This window comes from Haliaeetus leucocephalus, unplaced genomic scaffold, assembly GCF_000737465.1.
Source record: "Haliaeetus leucocephalus isolate CR32 unplaced genomic scaffold, Haliaeetus_leucocephalus-4.0 Scaffold153, whole genome shotgun sequence".
In the NCBI taxonomy this organism is placed as follows: Eukaryota; Metazoa; Chordata; class Aves; order Accipitriformes; family Accipitridae; genus Haliaeetus; species Haliaeetus leucocephalus.
The window spans coordinates 1,487,129-1,503,434 of record NW_010972589.1 but is presented as its reverse complement, the minus strand read 5'-3'; the positions used below and the strand labels follow the sequence as shown (position 1 = coordinate 1,503,434).

Genomic DNA, 16,306 nt, shown 5'->3' with positions numbered 1-16,306 from the left:
ACTTCCAGGGGAAAAAAAATGGGAAGTAGGTGAACAGCATCTCTTAAATCTTTAAGCTTTGGTCTAAATTTCTTAATGATAACAAACTAGTGAATGTTTAAATTGAAGAAATCAGGCAAGTTGTGGTGGGTTAACCTTGGCTGGAGGCCAGGTGCCCACCAAAACCGCTCTATCACTTCCCTCCTCAGCTGAACAGCGGAGGGAAAATACAATGAAAGGCTTGTGGATCGAGATAAGGACAGAAAGAGATCACTCACCAATTACCATTACGGGCAAAACAGACTCGAATTGGGGGAAATTAATTTAATTTATTACCAATCAGTTAACAGGGTGAACAGCTTTATAATCTCCCCATCACAAATGAAGTTGTGTCAAAAGGTGGTACCAAGGATAACAGCCTATACTCATTAGTGCAGTAGCATCTCGTAGCAACAAAAGTATATGTGATTTCTAAAATCAAATTTTAGAAGAAACATCTCAATTTAATAAATGTGTGCATGCATGTATGTATATATGTATGTTTGTATTCTTCCACGAGTTTGAAGAATGAGAGCATGTAGAACTGTTTTGTTGAGTCATTAAAACACGAGGTGAGCATTCTAACATTGACATAACATAGGGTTATTTTACAGATATAGCAAATATTATTGGTTTATACATTTATATATTTAAACCAGCAAATATATGTTTTAAAGTCATTGCAGAAAAATACTTTTGTTTTATCTTATTGATTTCTTTTCATTAAGGCAACCCAGCATTATTTGTAAAGGCATTTGCATTGACATTTTTCATTTAAAATACAGTTTTCTTTTTAAAAAATGTTTAATTCTAGCATTCAGTTTCCTTTCTGCTTTTCTTTAAAGTTTTGGATTCATTCATTGTAACTGAAATTTGTTTCTGCAATCTTTCATTAATCTCAGCTGATGCTATGCCAGGTGTTCAGAGATGGCAGACGCGCCTCTGGGCGCTTGTAACCAAACTTATTGAAGCAAGGACTTCAGGAACCATGCCCAATCCTGAGCTTCTGAATAAGAAAGAGAAGGCTGAAGCCAGAAAGATCTGGGAGCAGAAGAATCTGGTGATTTCTGAGGTTAAAAGAAACACTTACATAGTTTGTAAATGACTAAATAAGTTGCTGCTTATGCTAAAACTGTGTGCTTGACTTAGAGCCAAAAGCTTTTTCCCCAGATGGGTAGCTCATAATTTTTAAGTGAATTACTCTGTACAAGTAATTTTATTTACCAACAAATTCTATGGGACAGAACTTTTTTGCAAAGTAGTAAGATTTGGATTGGCAAAATTTCTCTGCTTTGTGCCTCACTTAAAGGATGAAATGTTATGGCATTGAAATGTTATCAAACTGGGTTTCAAGTAACTCCACTTCCAGTAGCAAAGCTGTAGGTGAGTTATGCAGGTTATCCCTAACAAAAGCTTTTGATCTGTTTGTTTCACACCTCATTATGATGCCTGCTGTCTCATATAGAATGAAAAAAGTTGTTGGTGAAAATATATTAGCATATCCTAAAAAAAAAAAATACTGAAATGATTGTTCATCTCTTCTTATGTATTGTTTCATGCTGTGATTAGTGTCAATTCAGTTATCCAAGACTCAGAAGTTCTGAGACATAAATACCTGCAAAATTAACTTAAAATATTTTTCTACGGATAAAAACTTCTCCTGATTTAAACCCTGTGGTGAGGGACCTTATAGGTCTTTTAATAGACTTTAGAATTATAATCTTGCAATCTGTGGACAGGCTTTCACCAGCATAATTGGATTTACAAATATGAAGGCCTCTTGTAGGGGCAAATGGAAGATACTTTATTAAAGGAAATAGAGGGTGATTACTAATACACACTTCTCATTGGCATTGATTGAAGCTTTTAAAATCCTGAAACAGAGGGAAAGCTAATCAACTGAATTTTTAGGATTTTTTTTTTCCCATACACATGTGATTGCATATATGATGTGTTTGCATGCCAAAGTGATTTTCATGAAAGAGATAAGATGGGTGTGTTCCACAAATGGAAATCAACTATCAATAATTCTTTTTCATTTAAAAACCCAATATTCCATGTTTGAGAATTTTAAGTAATTAGTGACAGACCTTTTCTTCTAATACAAGGTAACAGAGTACTTCACAAAGGATCATTTGTTCAATGCAGCTATCTCCCGATTGATGAGCCTCACTAATATACTCCATGTAAGTACACGATATTAATGAAGGTATTTTTCTCTCAGACCCTGTTCCTGTAAGTCTTTATACAAGGAGGAGCTGCCTGAACTATAGGTCCAGCTTTCCATAAGTCATTTACTGTCATAAACATTGCTACTAAGTCAAGAGCTTTGTTGAATTATTCACTTCAAAAGCAGCATGTTCTAGTATCAGTGTGACCCTGAAACTCACGGTTTTGCAGGAAGACCTTGATGGTATTAGAGCCACTAGGTTCTGGTGTTTACATCTGCATCCTGTAATTTCACAAGGATACATTTTGTTTAGCGTTGTTCTTTGTTCTCTTTTGTTTTTAAACAAGTTGCATAGGTAGCTAGGTATAGCAGTACATTATAGAATTACCAAACATTCTCACTAAAAGAAAAGGGCTATTGCAAGGAAAATCACACATAATCTTACATTCCTCAGAGACAGCTTTCACCACTGAACTGTCTGCTAGTAATAGAGTTTGCAAATTCCCCTTTTTAAAACAAATGTAACAATAACTTAAGTCTTTAGCATTTTTTATTTAGATTATCTTGTTTATCAGCCAGTGGCAATAGAGCAAATACAATAAGCTATTATTGTTATTTTTGCTACTACTCTTAGATCTGATTGAGCAATCCTTCAGGCATACAATGGTAACCTGATCTAGATGAGAAGTCATAAATCTGGATTTTTCAACTTCTCTATTGAAATAGCATTTTATACCTTATGGATTGCAAGGAGATTATTGGCAAAGTAAAGGAACTTAAAAGAAAGTTAAGTAGGGTGTGCGTAAGTGCTGTATTGAGGTAACTTAAGTCTGGGGTACTGTGTGTTGTTGGGAAGGTGACACATGGTTCTTTATCTCCAACTCAGTGATTCATATGCATTTTGGGCTGGTGGATGGTGATGAGTGAATGTTAAAAAAAAATAAATAAATAAGAATCAGTATCCTACAGAGAACCAGATGTTTAAACACTGGCATATTTCTTGACCAGTGAAGTCAGTGCAGTATCTTTCAAGAACAAGTTTCCATATAGCATGCTGACACTTCCTCTTTTGCTCCCCTTTGAAAGGAGGAAGTGGGGAGGTGGGTGAAGATTAAATACAGAAAGCAGAGAGTAGTTACTAAAACTTACTCAAACCAAGTTTGCACTGAGCTCATTAGTATCAGTGATAAGAAGATGTCGTCTGTCAACATTTGTGGTCTATGTCAAACAAATCACTGGTTTTGGACAATTTTCTAGTAGACAGGAACGGGTGTTCACCATACTCACCAAATAATTCTCATAAGCTAACATGTATTGACATTTTTCTGTGCTGATTCATTAGAGGAGCAAATTACAAAATAAACGCAGAATCTGAATTTACCATGGGATGTAATCTCTCAAACAGGCAAAGAAGGAAAAAGTTAATCCAGCTACTTTTAGTGCTGTATCTTTTCTATTAAGATAAAATAAATAGAGAAATGAAGGTTCAAATTTTGTCAGTCTAGCACCTTCTGCAAGAAATTGAAAATTTTCTGAACTAGAGAAGCTGACCACTTTACTAAAGCAATCTGGACATCAAACTGTAAAAGGCTGTGCTGCACTGTTCATTCCCAAAGCTTCCTTCAGCTTTAAAACCTCACTTTGTCATTAAATTAAGCTTTACTTAAGCCACTATAGGATCCTGTACAACTGAACCTCATCCCAACAAAACCCATGCTGCATTCAGCACAGTTTGACTCTCTTATACAAGTACTTCACCTCTCCTCAGATAGCTCTGGTTTTATCTAAGATTGCACTTCTAGAAGAGGCGACACTCAAAATGTTTTTGACGGCCACTGTTGGCCACGTGGCTCTGTGCTCAGCTCCTGTATTAGAGCAGATCCCCAAGGGTCTGCATCAGCCTCTTCAGGATCAGCTTCCAAGTGTTAGAGGGCAGCACTCTGTGACCAAGAGTTGCGATTTTAATTCTCCAGAACTTACCATAAGTTTCCAATTTATTGTGAAATTATGCTGTCCTAAGCATAGACATTGGTTTTGGATTTTATTACTGCATTTTTTTCTTAAACTACTTTCTCCCCACCTCAGAATATTAACAATTTATTTTCTTTTCCTTCTGTCTTTTCACTTAGCAAGCTTCTCGGCCTCTTATTCTCCACAGCACAGAATTTGAAGATGCTTTGGCTTCACTCTGCATTATGGTTGCACCTATGGCTCCACACATTTCATCAGAGATGTGGAAAGGTATTTATAGAAATAAACTTTTTATTGATGTTCCAGGAAAAAAGGTAAAAAGGTTGCAAAAGTGCCTTCAGCGTAGTACCTGTGTCACTTAACCCTGAATTCTGCATTTGTCTTGTCCCTTTCTGTCATAATTCCTAAACAAACTTGAAGATTGTGGTGTTCCCAGATCTCTCTTTCTGCTTTAGTTTCTTTCCCCTTGCATAGAAAGGTGGATTTCTTGAGACTAGGCAGAGAAAGGGAGAAGGAAGGAAAAAAGTCAAGACAGGACTTGCATGAGGAATTCACATGTCAGCTGCTAGCTGCTCCGCCATCTGGATGGCAGTATTAAGAGCTGAATGTAAGGACAGAAACAGCCCTTTTTCAAACAACTGTTTCAGAGTCTTTGGACTGCAAATATTTTCTTTCAGGAATTCAGCCACAGCGAGCCATGTCAGAGGGCTGTATACTAAAAAGACTAAAGGAGTATTCAATAAAAACCCTACTCTTGTAGAATTCTCTAGAGACTGAGGGACGTTATGCTGCAAATTAACCTCTCGTGGAAAGTGGGAATGGTAGACAGGAAATCTTTTTTAAGATCTGTCACGCTTGTAAACCTTGAGTTCTGAATCCCAGGTGGGCTAAGTTGCGTGGTGCTGCTACAGTTAAAGCCTGTGAAATAAGAGACCTGCATGCCAGAGTTCAGCCATTGCTTTTAAGGTTTACTGGGAGAAGTCCCAAGACGTATGTGGGAAGATAGGAATATATTCTGCATTAAGACTGGCCACAAATTGCTATGTGGTTTTGGACCTAACATTAGCTTTTGGATGCTGTTTTAACAGTTTTATTTTCAACAGTTGTCCTAAAACTTTGTGCATTCAAGTGTTTACAGAGCAGAGCTACTAAATTGCTTGTATTTCAGAGTTGTGCATGGCCCTGTAGTAAAGTTACCTGCCAAGGAAAGGCTGCTCACGTTCAAAGCAGTAACATAGGGACAGACTCAGCATACAGCAAGATATATTAGGGAGAGCGGGTTTTTTTCTGTTTTCATTTCCAGTGTTTTTAAGATGTCATAATACAACCTTAATTGTTCAGAATAAAGAGTGGCATCAGACATCTGGAGAAAACTACTGGTCAATAGTATCTTACAATATGAAGTACCGTCTAATTAAAATTATACTTAAATGGAAGTAATTGCCATGACTTTGTTTTCTGCATTGGTTGAGATGGAGGCAGAAGAGGTCCGGGCTCATTACTTAAACAGACAGTGCCTTGTGAACTTGAAATTCAAATACATGTTAGGGAATACAGAATTATCAAATATGTTTGATAAAATGACGTCACTAGGATGTCTCAACTAATAACTTGTCAAAGGTAAAGCTTAATGCTGTAATGTTTTGAATGTTAGAGAAGGAAGTCTTTTCTTACTACTAAAATCACTGGAGAATGAGAATGATAAAACATTTGCTGGATCTCTTTCTGATGTAAGAATGAAAAGGTAGTGTATAAAAATTGGGAGTGTGTTGTCCTCACCTTCTGCCTGCATTTAAAGATAAAATTTTGCTTGTGTGGCTCAAAGACTGTGCATTGTAGTTCAGTGTGGTGATTATTACCTGAAGATTGTTATGACTAAACATGAAAATCCCAGTCTCTTTTAGCATGATCTTCATTACATTACATCAAACTTATTAAACTATTTTATCAGGAGAACGTATGTACATTTAACTACCGCATTGTGGTAAGAAGTCTGTATTATTTTGAAATAGCCAACATCTAGTAATTCTGTCCTGGGATTGGGATTTCTGGTGAAAAATGTCCAACTGTCGTGTAGAGAAAGATTCCCCAAGTTCATTCTCTGAATTGGAATCTGGTTCCACCAACTCTTGTTGCTCTTCTGATGTAACCAATTTCTTAAACTTTATTATGTATAGGTGATGATGCTTTCTTATTTTAAATAATTTTGATTTAAAAAAATCAACCTTTCTAAATACTCTATTTAGTTTTCTTTGTGCTTTAGTTCTCCATATCCACACTTACAGTAAGTCTCTCTTTTTGTACCTTGGCTTTGCATCTAAATGTAGGGATAGTGCTGCTTCCTCTCTCGTAAACTAGTCAGGAAAAGGATTTTGTATATTATTAGCTCTATAAATAGCAACTATAGCAGTGGACCCCCACACTCTGATGGAGGCCTCTGTCTGCTGCCAATAATAAACAACACATAAGCAACGTATTTATAATTAAATACTGACATTTCATTCTAAAATAACTTGTACGCAGCCTTTACTTTTTGTTTGATTTAGTGATTAAAAGGAGGAGCATTTTTCTTTCTAAAGGGGAAAATGAAACTGGGAAACTTGGAAGCTATGTAGTTATTATCAAACAGATAATTTTGCAGTTGAGTAGGAAGGCTGGTAGGAACAGTGACTTAGGTTAACTCTGAACCACATTATGCTTCCTTGTGTATTTAAGCTTTTTTTGAAGAAAAAGGATTTTGCTTTCTTTTTTGTGTTTCTCATTAGAAAGTGTTTACTACATAATGACATATGCTTAATATTAATTTTACTACAGCCTTAAAAGAGAGAGAAGAAAAGAGCATTCTCATTAATTCCAACTGTTTGCATTGTGCTTCACAGCATGAATAATACTTTTAATGCTGCATTGTAATCTCTCCTTTTATGCTTTTCTGATCACTGATTATTGTCAAGAAACATTTAAGAAGAAATTATGATAGAATTTAAAACTAAATGTGAAATAATGACAACCTATAATAAGACCCTGACTTAAGGTATTGTATTAAGTTAATTCTGCCAAAGATTTGAAGGCAGTTAAACCACAGAACTATAGAACTTTCTGGCTAAGATGAGGCTTTGTGGAGGTAATAAAATAACTTTTGACAACTGGAAGCTCTTCTGCAGGTGCAAATAGTATTTTTTTCAGTTGAAATGACAGGTGTTCTGGAAATCGAAAGAAATCAGCCAATCTTTCTTCCTTTTCTAGTTTTGGAATAAAAAGCTAGGCAAAAGAGGCTAGTATCTATAAATATTAAACTCTTGAAGGCTCTGATTACCAAAAATATCTAACACTGTTAGTTTTATTCAGTAATTACATTAATATTCTCCTTTGCTCAAAAAAACAATGTTTAACTGCAAAACATGGTATGATAAATTTTAAGTATCTAACAGATTTTCTTAAATAATTCCATTCTGAATGCATTTATATTTAAATAGCAAAAAATTCTTTTTTGCATCTTGATTTCCATTTCAATCTAAAACCTATTTGACATGGATGACAATGAAATGTAAAAAAAAAATTGTGAAACAGTGTTTTCTAATACAATAGCTTGTAAAAATTAAAACTAAGTGTATAAATGTGTATATAGGTATCCTCTTGGTTAGCAAAGAAGTTCTTTACAGCTGGATTTAACTGCAAACCAGTCCATCTTAATGATTACCAACTAATGAAAAGACTAGGAAAACTACAAGGACTATTTTAGAGTGTTAATTAAAGATGCTTTTTTGACATTTTAAGTAAGGACTAGCATCAGTGACATAAGTAATTTTGATTGTAGTAATGCTATCCTGCTTTGCAAGAGTTGCATCAGAGTTCATTTGAAATTTTAGCTTTTTAGTCCACTATGTTTTCTTTGTTAGTTTCTTGATGAACTTTGCAAACTCAGAACTGCAGTTTGATATCCTGAGGATGCTTCTGATGTAATGTGCAACTTTTAAGTATAATTAAAGTAAAATTAGATAGATTCAAGGTACAGCAAGTTTTTTTCTTCTGCAGCTGAAGAATTATTCTCCCATGGGGTTTAGTTTGTATGTGACCATCTTGTTTTCATGCATCAGGTAGAAATGAAGAGTTTGGTCTCTTTGTGAGCTGGCTGAAGAGCGTACTTCAGTATTGGCAGTACATATTTCCAGTTTGAGTGAAGGAAAAGCTGCTTGAATGCTCTTTGAGCAGTGCCTCACCTTTTAGCAGCTGAACAATTATAACCTGGTATTTTGTTTGTGAAGGAGTTCTTTCTCCTGCTTAGAGGAGGAACAGTTTTCAGTATTTTGGTGTGTCAACCTAGTGGTCTTAATTGTGCAGTGAATACACTGGTTTATCGCTTAATAACATAAAAAGCGACTGTAGCCCCTCAGTGTGGGAAGAGTTCATCCGGCTGATATCTTGGCAGTTTATGAACACTGACAGGATGAGGAAATCTGTTTCCTTCCTGAAACCTTGTATCTGAGGAATATACAGACACCATTTGAGACATTTGGGGGTTTTTTTAGTTTGTAGTAGTACAGTATTGTGCTGTTCAGACAAGGATATGAAACTGCTTATTGTGAGTTGTTAAATTTTTATTAGATACGGCACATGAAAGATATATACTGACGATAAACACATCTTAAGATATATTGAAATTAAATATAATTATTGGAATTTGTAATGGTGTAATTGTCTTGGCAGCATTTTAACTGTCACTGCAATAGCTCTTTTGCAAGAATTTCTTTGAATTCAGTCCTTGCTGAAGAAGGCTTCTGTAAAGAATATGGCTGACTAGAAGCTAATTGATGTTGCAGATTTTAATTGAAAATCTGAATGCAGAAATCCCTCTTCACAAATCCGAGAAGAAACACAATTTGGAATTAAAAAAATATTTTTTCCCTCCAAGAGTAATAACCTGAAGTGCAGGATAGTAAGTTCGTACAAATGGAGGAAGACAGATCATTTTCAGAAGGTTAAAAGGATTCACGTGGAGTTTGCTGAATTGGAAACAGGTTCTAGAGTTAGCTTTTAGTAACCCAGGCTTTTCACAACCCACCTTGGTGCTCCACAGCTCTCACTAGGAAACATAAAATGAATCCCCTGGTACTGTATTGAGTACATGTAAATTTTCCTGACTTAACCCAGTTCTGTACTACTATACCAGTAATATAATAACACTTTTTTCTCAGAGCTGTCTGGAAACAGCTGTTACTGTCTTGCTGTCATTTCTTTGAGATTGCAGACCATTTCACATATGACTGACAGACATATTCCTCCTGAGCTGCAGAAAGGTATTTCTGATATGCAGCTTGCCTGAATCTGACAAATAGGAAGAGTCATTAAATAGTAAAAAAGCATATCAAGAACAAAGTAACCTGGCAACCATCCTGTCCTTGGAAGACACTGCAGAGGGGAGTAAGATACTGACCCAGAATGCATCTGCACATACCCTTATACACTCCCACTCTGAGCTGTTTAAAAACTTGACCTGCTTGTCTGATAGTGTGGTGGATTTTTGCTTAACACAGATTTCTATTGGTTTGATTTTGCTAAATCCAAAAGGTATCAGCATTTGGATAACGCACCCTCATAGTCACCTTACACTGCTCCCACTGATTTTCTAACAGGAAATACAAGGAGATCCCTCGTCCTAAACTCTGAATCTGGCGTTGCTTCAGCTGCCTTCGTTAACTTCCTTTTGATGCCCATTAAGACTTCCGTCCTCCTTGCCTTTTCTGCTTTGTTAACCTCTCTGTGCCGGCGCTTGTCCCATGCCAGCTCTTACTCAGTTTACTCCATAATCACATCTGTTTCTCTTGCCTACGTAATTTTGTGTCCAACTAGTTGCATTATTGCTGGAATTTTACTGATAACTTTTTCTAGTGCTTTTTTTCTGTAAGACTAGAATTACTGTGCTGTCCTAACACCTTGCTGATACACGATTGCTTCCACATCTTCCTTCTTAAATCTCTTTAATATGAGAATCTGTTCTTCCCTGCCAAAAAGCACCTTAGGGGAAGTATTATGCTTGTGAAATACTCATATAATGCTGCTAAAACATTGCCATGAGCTGAAATGTTGTTAGTCTTGTCCTGTCCCCTCCTTCTCTCAACTCATTTACAGTAACATAATACACATTTAACTTGGTGTTTTAACTTGGGCTCCAATGCTGTGAGTTACTGGTTAGGGAAACCTTGTTCTCATATTAGCTTGCTAGTCAGTAAAGTCCACTGAAGCAGATCTCAATAGCAGGATGAGGGCTTCAGATTGAGCACAAGTATTGTGTTTGATCTGTCCTGTATGGCTGTACAGATGTATACATATAAGTAAGCAGCTTACAGTAAGTAAAAATGTACTCAGTTGGCTTTGTCCTACATCTGCAAGGGAATCTATAGCCATAAAAGCAAAATACATCAAAAAAAATATAAAGCAAAATGCACACTGCTTCATAAAGTGCACTTTACTAGGTACTTTCCAGTACAATAAGACAGTAAAACAGGTTTTTAATGTTTCCACAATAAAAGTCTGTGAAATAGACAGTTTATAACTTCTCAAACAGTGCCTTTGTGTAGTGTCTCAGAATCAAGTGGGAAGGCTGGAGGAGGGTTCTGTCTGGGTCCTGACACGTGGACCGTCACCATTCTGGATCATTGCAATGAAGTTTCTGGTCCTGTGTGTGTTGCATTTTGAAAATACAAACCAAATCATTGTGTTTTCTGTGTTCTACAGCTCACGAAATGTGAAATAAGGCAGGAAGCCAAACAGGCAACGTAACTAAAACCTTCATTTTGGTTTCCTGTCAAACTGTTTTCTGAAACTAGTTCTGTTGACTTTTGCACCTTTTTTTTTTTAATACGGATGAGCTCATAGCTCATTTTTGTAGCAAGAAAACGAACCAAAGGATCGACATTGTGCTTAGTCACACTTTATCTGCTTCAGAATAGATTTTAATTTTTTTTATTAGTAGGTGTGTTAGGACTGACAGCTTCCACAGGGATTAAGAGTGACACTGGTTTTGCTTTAATAGATAGAAGCTCTTGACTTACATCAGAAAGTGGTTTTTAAATATTTTGAAGAATCCATTTCAACAGGAAAATAAGGAGTGGCGAGTATGCATGATTCTGCCACAAGGCATGTGATCAGTTGGAAAGCAATGAGCTCATCTGGCTGTTCAAAAGCCAAAAAGGGAAGAATCTAGCAGCTGTTTTCTTTAAAGTCAATGTGATAATGAATCACCAATGCAAAGATTTTTTTTTTTTCTGCTTGAGTTCCTGTCTTTTACTCTTTCAGTTTCTGAGCTACTGTTGCAAGAGAAAAAAATACACAAAACCAGATCCACTGAAGTGTTTTAATCAATTATTTACTGAATAAGATTGTGGCTTAGTTGTTATTCTTGGGAAATGTGCACGTTCTTGCTTGCCATTAGAAATAGCTCCCATCAGTCCACCCCAGTGCCCCTTACTGAATCATTCAGCAAATAACAAGGCTGTGTGTCATTTTACCAAAGTGCTTTGTCTGAAAAAGCGCTGACAAAAATCTGGCAGATTTTTCTGGAGGAAGTTGCGTTCTCTTTATGTCTCTGTTTGCTGTTATTCCCAGTCTTAACCTAAACAATCCAGCTAGGTAAATTAATGTATGTATTACGTGTGGTTGGTTTTGCTCCTGTGTCTGCCGTTGTGCTGTGGTTTTGAAAAGCTTCAGGTACCTCAGTCTCAACGGTGGATCTTGTGTTATGGGTTTTCTTCATGCTCTTGCTGGAGTTGCCCTAAACCAGATGAGATTTCACATACATTTTGCAGTTCTGGAGTAAGCCTGTGCTTACAAGAAGTTTTAGTCTGTATTCTTATTCATACACAGAGAATGTTTTTAATTTAAAAATCCCCTGGCTTTGTGAGAATCACAAGAGCAATCATCATCAATATTGATCATATCTGACAGCCTCTTGTTAAGTGAAATCTTTTTATTTTGTCATACAGCTGGAGTAAACAGCAACATAAATCCCACTCAGAAGCTTTTATTCAGTTAAAGAATGCAGCTTCAGAATGAATTGCATCCTATTCTCCTATTATTCAAACAAATCAGGAATGAATTGTCTTGGGAAGAGCAAAGCCTATTTAATAAAAGGACATCACTTATAGCCATTTTAGGAGGTTTTTTTAAATAAAATCAATGGATAAAGTGTTTCAGAATGTACGTCTCATAAGAAGGAAAGCAAGCTGTGCAAGGTATTCTTACATAACACCTTTAATTTGTGAGAAAATAAATACTTCACAAAATATGAAAAAATCTTGCAAGTAGCTTGACTTGCAAATTTAGAAACTACCCAGCATATTAAAGATGGTAAAATAATAAGCCATAATTGTTTATCATTTTGATTGAGTTGTTAGTAAAATTTTAATCAAACTGGTGGTTTTATTGAAAAAAAAAAAATCAGTATTATGATTGACTTCCAGAAGTAGAGGTCAGCTTGTGTTGCAGTATTACAATTTAAAGTAATAAACAGTGGTCTTCTATGCTTTTGGCAAAGTTATGGAGTGCTAATGAAATCTAAAATGGGCCCACATTGTTCATGTTAGCATCCCTACACATGGTATAAAACAAGCACTTCAAAGATATATATCTTTCTGTTTATAATGTGCTCTATGCTAATCTAAACAATGTTATTTCCTCCAAAGGGACTTGCTTTTAAAGTCAACTTTATTCTGTTCTTATTTATCAAACGAATTCCAAAGATCTAATGTTCTGGTTACAGTACAGCTGAATGTTTGACTGGTTTCATTTTCCAGGTTTGGCACATATGCAGAATAAACTTTGTACTCATCATCACTGGGATGCTGATGTGCTGCATCAGTCCTGGCCCAAAGTAGACCCAGAGTTCCTTCAGCCGCCAGATGTTGTGGAGATGTCTGTTCTGGTATGAGCGTTTTCATGTATTTTCAGTGGTGGCCAACTAATGCATTACAAGCTCAGAGGATGACAAAATTTGTGCTCTGGTGGAAGTCGGTTCCCTTTTTACGTGGCTCAGTGAAAGGTCAGCTAGAATAGAAGCTGCAATTACTATTGTGCTGAGTAATTAAAATGGTCTCCTAAATGAAAAAATGTAGCAAATCTGGAAGGGAGACAATCTAGATATAAATCTTTTTGAGTGACTGAATATTAGTACCTGTGGAGATTTGACCGATGAAGGGCTGTGGGCAAGGATAGTACAGTCAAAACTACGATCAAAATAGAGGTCCCTCCAGATTTTTTGCCAAACAGTGCCTTTAGGAACTTGGCCCTGTACAAAAATGTGTAATTAGGTGACATTTCTTGTGGCACCTGTAGTGCTTTGGTTGCCTAATGCAACCTATCATAAGCTGGGTTAAGTTGCTGTGATTTTTGCCAAATTATGTTTCCCATCTGCCTCGGGATGAACTTCTGGCACATTTCAGCAGAGCATATTTGCAGGAATGAGGTTGAAGAAAAACAGGTATCTCTGGTAATGTTCTAACTGCATTCTGGTTTCTCTTTGAGCTCTGACACCTTTGTGGTCTAGGGAAAGAGCTGGCAGTTCAGTAGAAGAGTGGACATATAACTACATATAGTCAACCGGTAATTCTCCAACGTGTGTGTGTGCACATGCACAGTGTAGGTCACTGTCTTTTTTCCCACATATCTAGTTAACTAGCCTGTGTTCAGCATGCTTCCAGGCATCGTTTATCGTTCGATAGTGCACAGTAGCAGCAAGTGCCACTGCAGGCCATAGAGGGACTGCCTGGAGCCAAGGGTGTGGGTTCCATGAGTAGTGTCTCGGCTCTTCCATCAACTGACTCCTGGTCAATTTGCATTCAAGTTCTTCATGCTTAGGCGTTATGATGGTCTGTAACGTCGTAGTTGCATACTATTAGATCTGCAGGACTCCTGCCTTTTTCATTATTCACCAAAGAATAACCTTTAATATACCATGCAGACATTCTAAACTTAAATGTTTTAAATTAAAGTAATTGTTTCAACTTAAACGCTTTTTATGTTTCTGGATATTGAAAGAGACAGAGCCTCTAGAAGAAATGTCATTTGGTCATGTAAAACTGCATGTTCCCTCTGTGTGTGTGTAAAAGAGAAACAGAAGCAATGCATTTCATCTGTATTTTATTGTGTTAGCTCCTTTGGGTAGAAGTAGTAAGGCAGTTCGGTTATTTTTGTTCAGCTGGATTTTTTTGAGGAGGGAAGAGATTGGCTGGATTTAGGGGAAGTCATGTTGCTGTAGGTTTTTGTAATCAAAGTATCTTTGCAAATAATTTCATATCTTGCCAGATCTCTCAGTTGGTCCACTTGAATAGAATGAGAAATGCTGCTAAAACACTAAAATTTTCTAACATTCAACATACCTACTTAGCAGAGGCCACAGAGTATGTATTTTTTGAGGAAATTTTCAATTGTCATGTTTTCCCAAACCAAGGAGAAGGACTTAAGTGCCAGCTGGGGTTAATAGCAGACTTAGCCTAATATTTACTGTGGGTTTATTGCTTGCTTGCTTGCTTGCTTGCTTGCTTTAAGTGATAAGCATTTATTTATACAAGTAAAAAGGTCATATATCCACGAAAATCTTCATGGAGGTATGATCACTTTGCTCAAGTTTAAAATAAACCTTCACCTTCAAGCACAGCTAGCAAACATCTTAAATGCCAGTGTTCAGTTTAAAAGGAAGTCATGAATGAGAAATTGTGTAATTATAGAAACTTCTCTGCAATTGTGGTTAAAGCAAACATGTTATTAAACTTATCTTTAAAATAAAAATTTCAGCAATACAGGGAAAATTCTGAACTCAATGTTTTTAAGACTACACAACTGAACGTGAAAATGCCTAAGCATTTCACTGATATTTTTCTGCTGACATTAAAAACTTACTTCTCAAAAAAAAGAAACCAGAAAAAGAAAAATTAATTTTGCTTTAAACAACTGTTATGAAAATTATTTTTGTTTCTTTTCCTGGTTGACTTTGTCAAAGCCATAGCCTTGAGTAGAAGTCTTGTAATAAGAGAAAAAGCAACCCCTGTGTTCTCAGCCATATATTCATGAAAGAATATGACGTATGTAGACACCTTCCTTAGTTCTGAGAAAGTGAGGTCTGGAAGACCAGAGAGACAAGTTCGTTTTTTGAACTGGGAATAATTCTTAAAAATAGTGCCTAGGGGGTGTGCCTGGCTTTTTGCCATTAGAGTAAGGCAGAAGGGAAATACGGAGGAGCAGGGAGAAGTCACCATAAATGTGAATATTTTAAAGTCTTGTGAACACTGTAGGTTTTTGTATGGCTGTAAAAATAAATTGCCCTCATTAAACCAAGAAACACTCGACATATGGATGAATTGGTTAGTTGCAAAGAGGCAGTGTCTCTTCACAAGGCTGCACAGTCAAACTGAGTCTTTGGGCCACAACCCTATTCTTCTCAAGACATCAAACTGCCTCAGGGATTTGCCTGCTGAGACATTATGGTTTTATTTCTCTTGACACAAAATACTTCATTATTTCCTGTCTGTGCTGGAGTTATGGCTTTCCATATTTAACCCAAAGCAGCAAAAGCAACCAACTCACTGCATCCTTGGCTGATACAATACAGATTGCCTACAAGACGGACATTTAAATTCACTGGATATGCATGGTATCTGTTACTCTAAATGTTACTGCAAAGTTGAATGTTTTTAATCGTACCATATATTGTTAATGCTGTAAAAAATCTGAACCTGAATGTAGTGTGCATTTTATCCTATGGACATGCTTCTGACTAGCATTCCTCACATTTTCTAGGTGGTGCAGAACTGTTAGCAGCTGTGGTCTTATGACTGATGTTTTTATAAAACAAAGTTGGTGTCATGTTTCTTGCTTTGGCGTATGAAGAAGGCCTAACAGTGCACAGATTTTTATTTTGCTTTACTTCTCAGAAGGATTATGCATCAATGGTAAAAAAATATTTGAGTTGAACTAAAAATTCCTCTCTGCAGCCTCCAGGTGCTTATTTTTCAGTCTTTTGTGATTTCATTTCATCCTTCATAACCTCTCCAGTTCCCTCTAGCTCCCTTTAGAACCAAAATAGTCTAAAATGTCAAATGTAAAAAAAAAAAAAAAAAAAAAAAAAAAAAAAAAAAAAAAAAAAAAAAAAAAACCCCC

General features: G+C 36.4%; 1 protein-coding gene across 2 annotated transcripts in view; it reads left to right on the top strand.

Annotated features, from left to right (window-relative positions):
- Window positions 1-16,306, top strand: part of LARS2 (leucyl-tRNA synthetase 2, mitochondrial) — an 88,325-nt gene that overhangs the window by 69,298 nt on the left and 2,721 nt on the right. For both annotated transcript variants that reach the window (XM_010562057.1, XM_010562055.1), the window contains exons 17-20: window positions 921-1,090; window positions 2,127-2,204; window positions 4,318-4,429; window positions 12,949-13,076. In XM_010562057.1, the coding sequence (XP_010560359.1) occupies window positions 921-1,090; window positions 2,127-2,204; window positions 4,318-4,429; window positions 12,949-13,076 (488 nt within the window). The remainder of the gene's footprint in view (window positions 1-920; window positions 1,091-2,126; window positions 2,205-4,317; window positions 4,430-12,948; window positions 13,077-16,306) is intronic.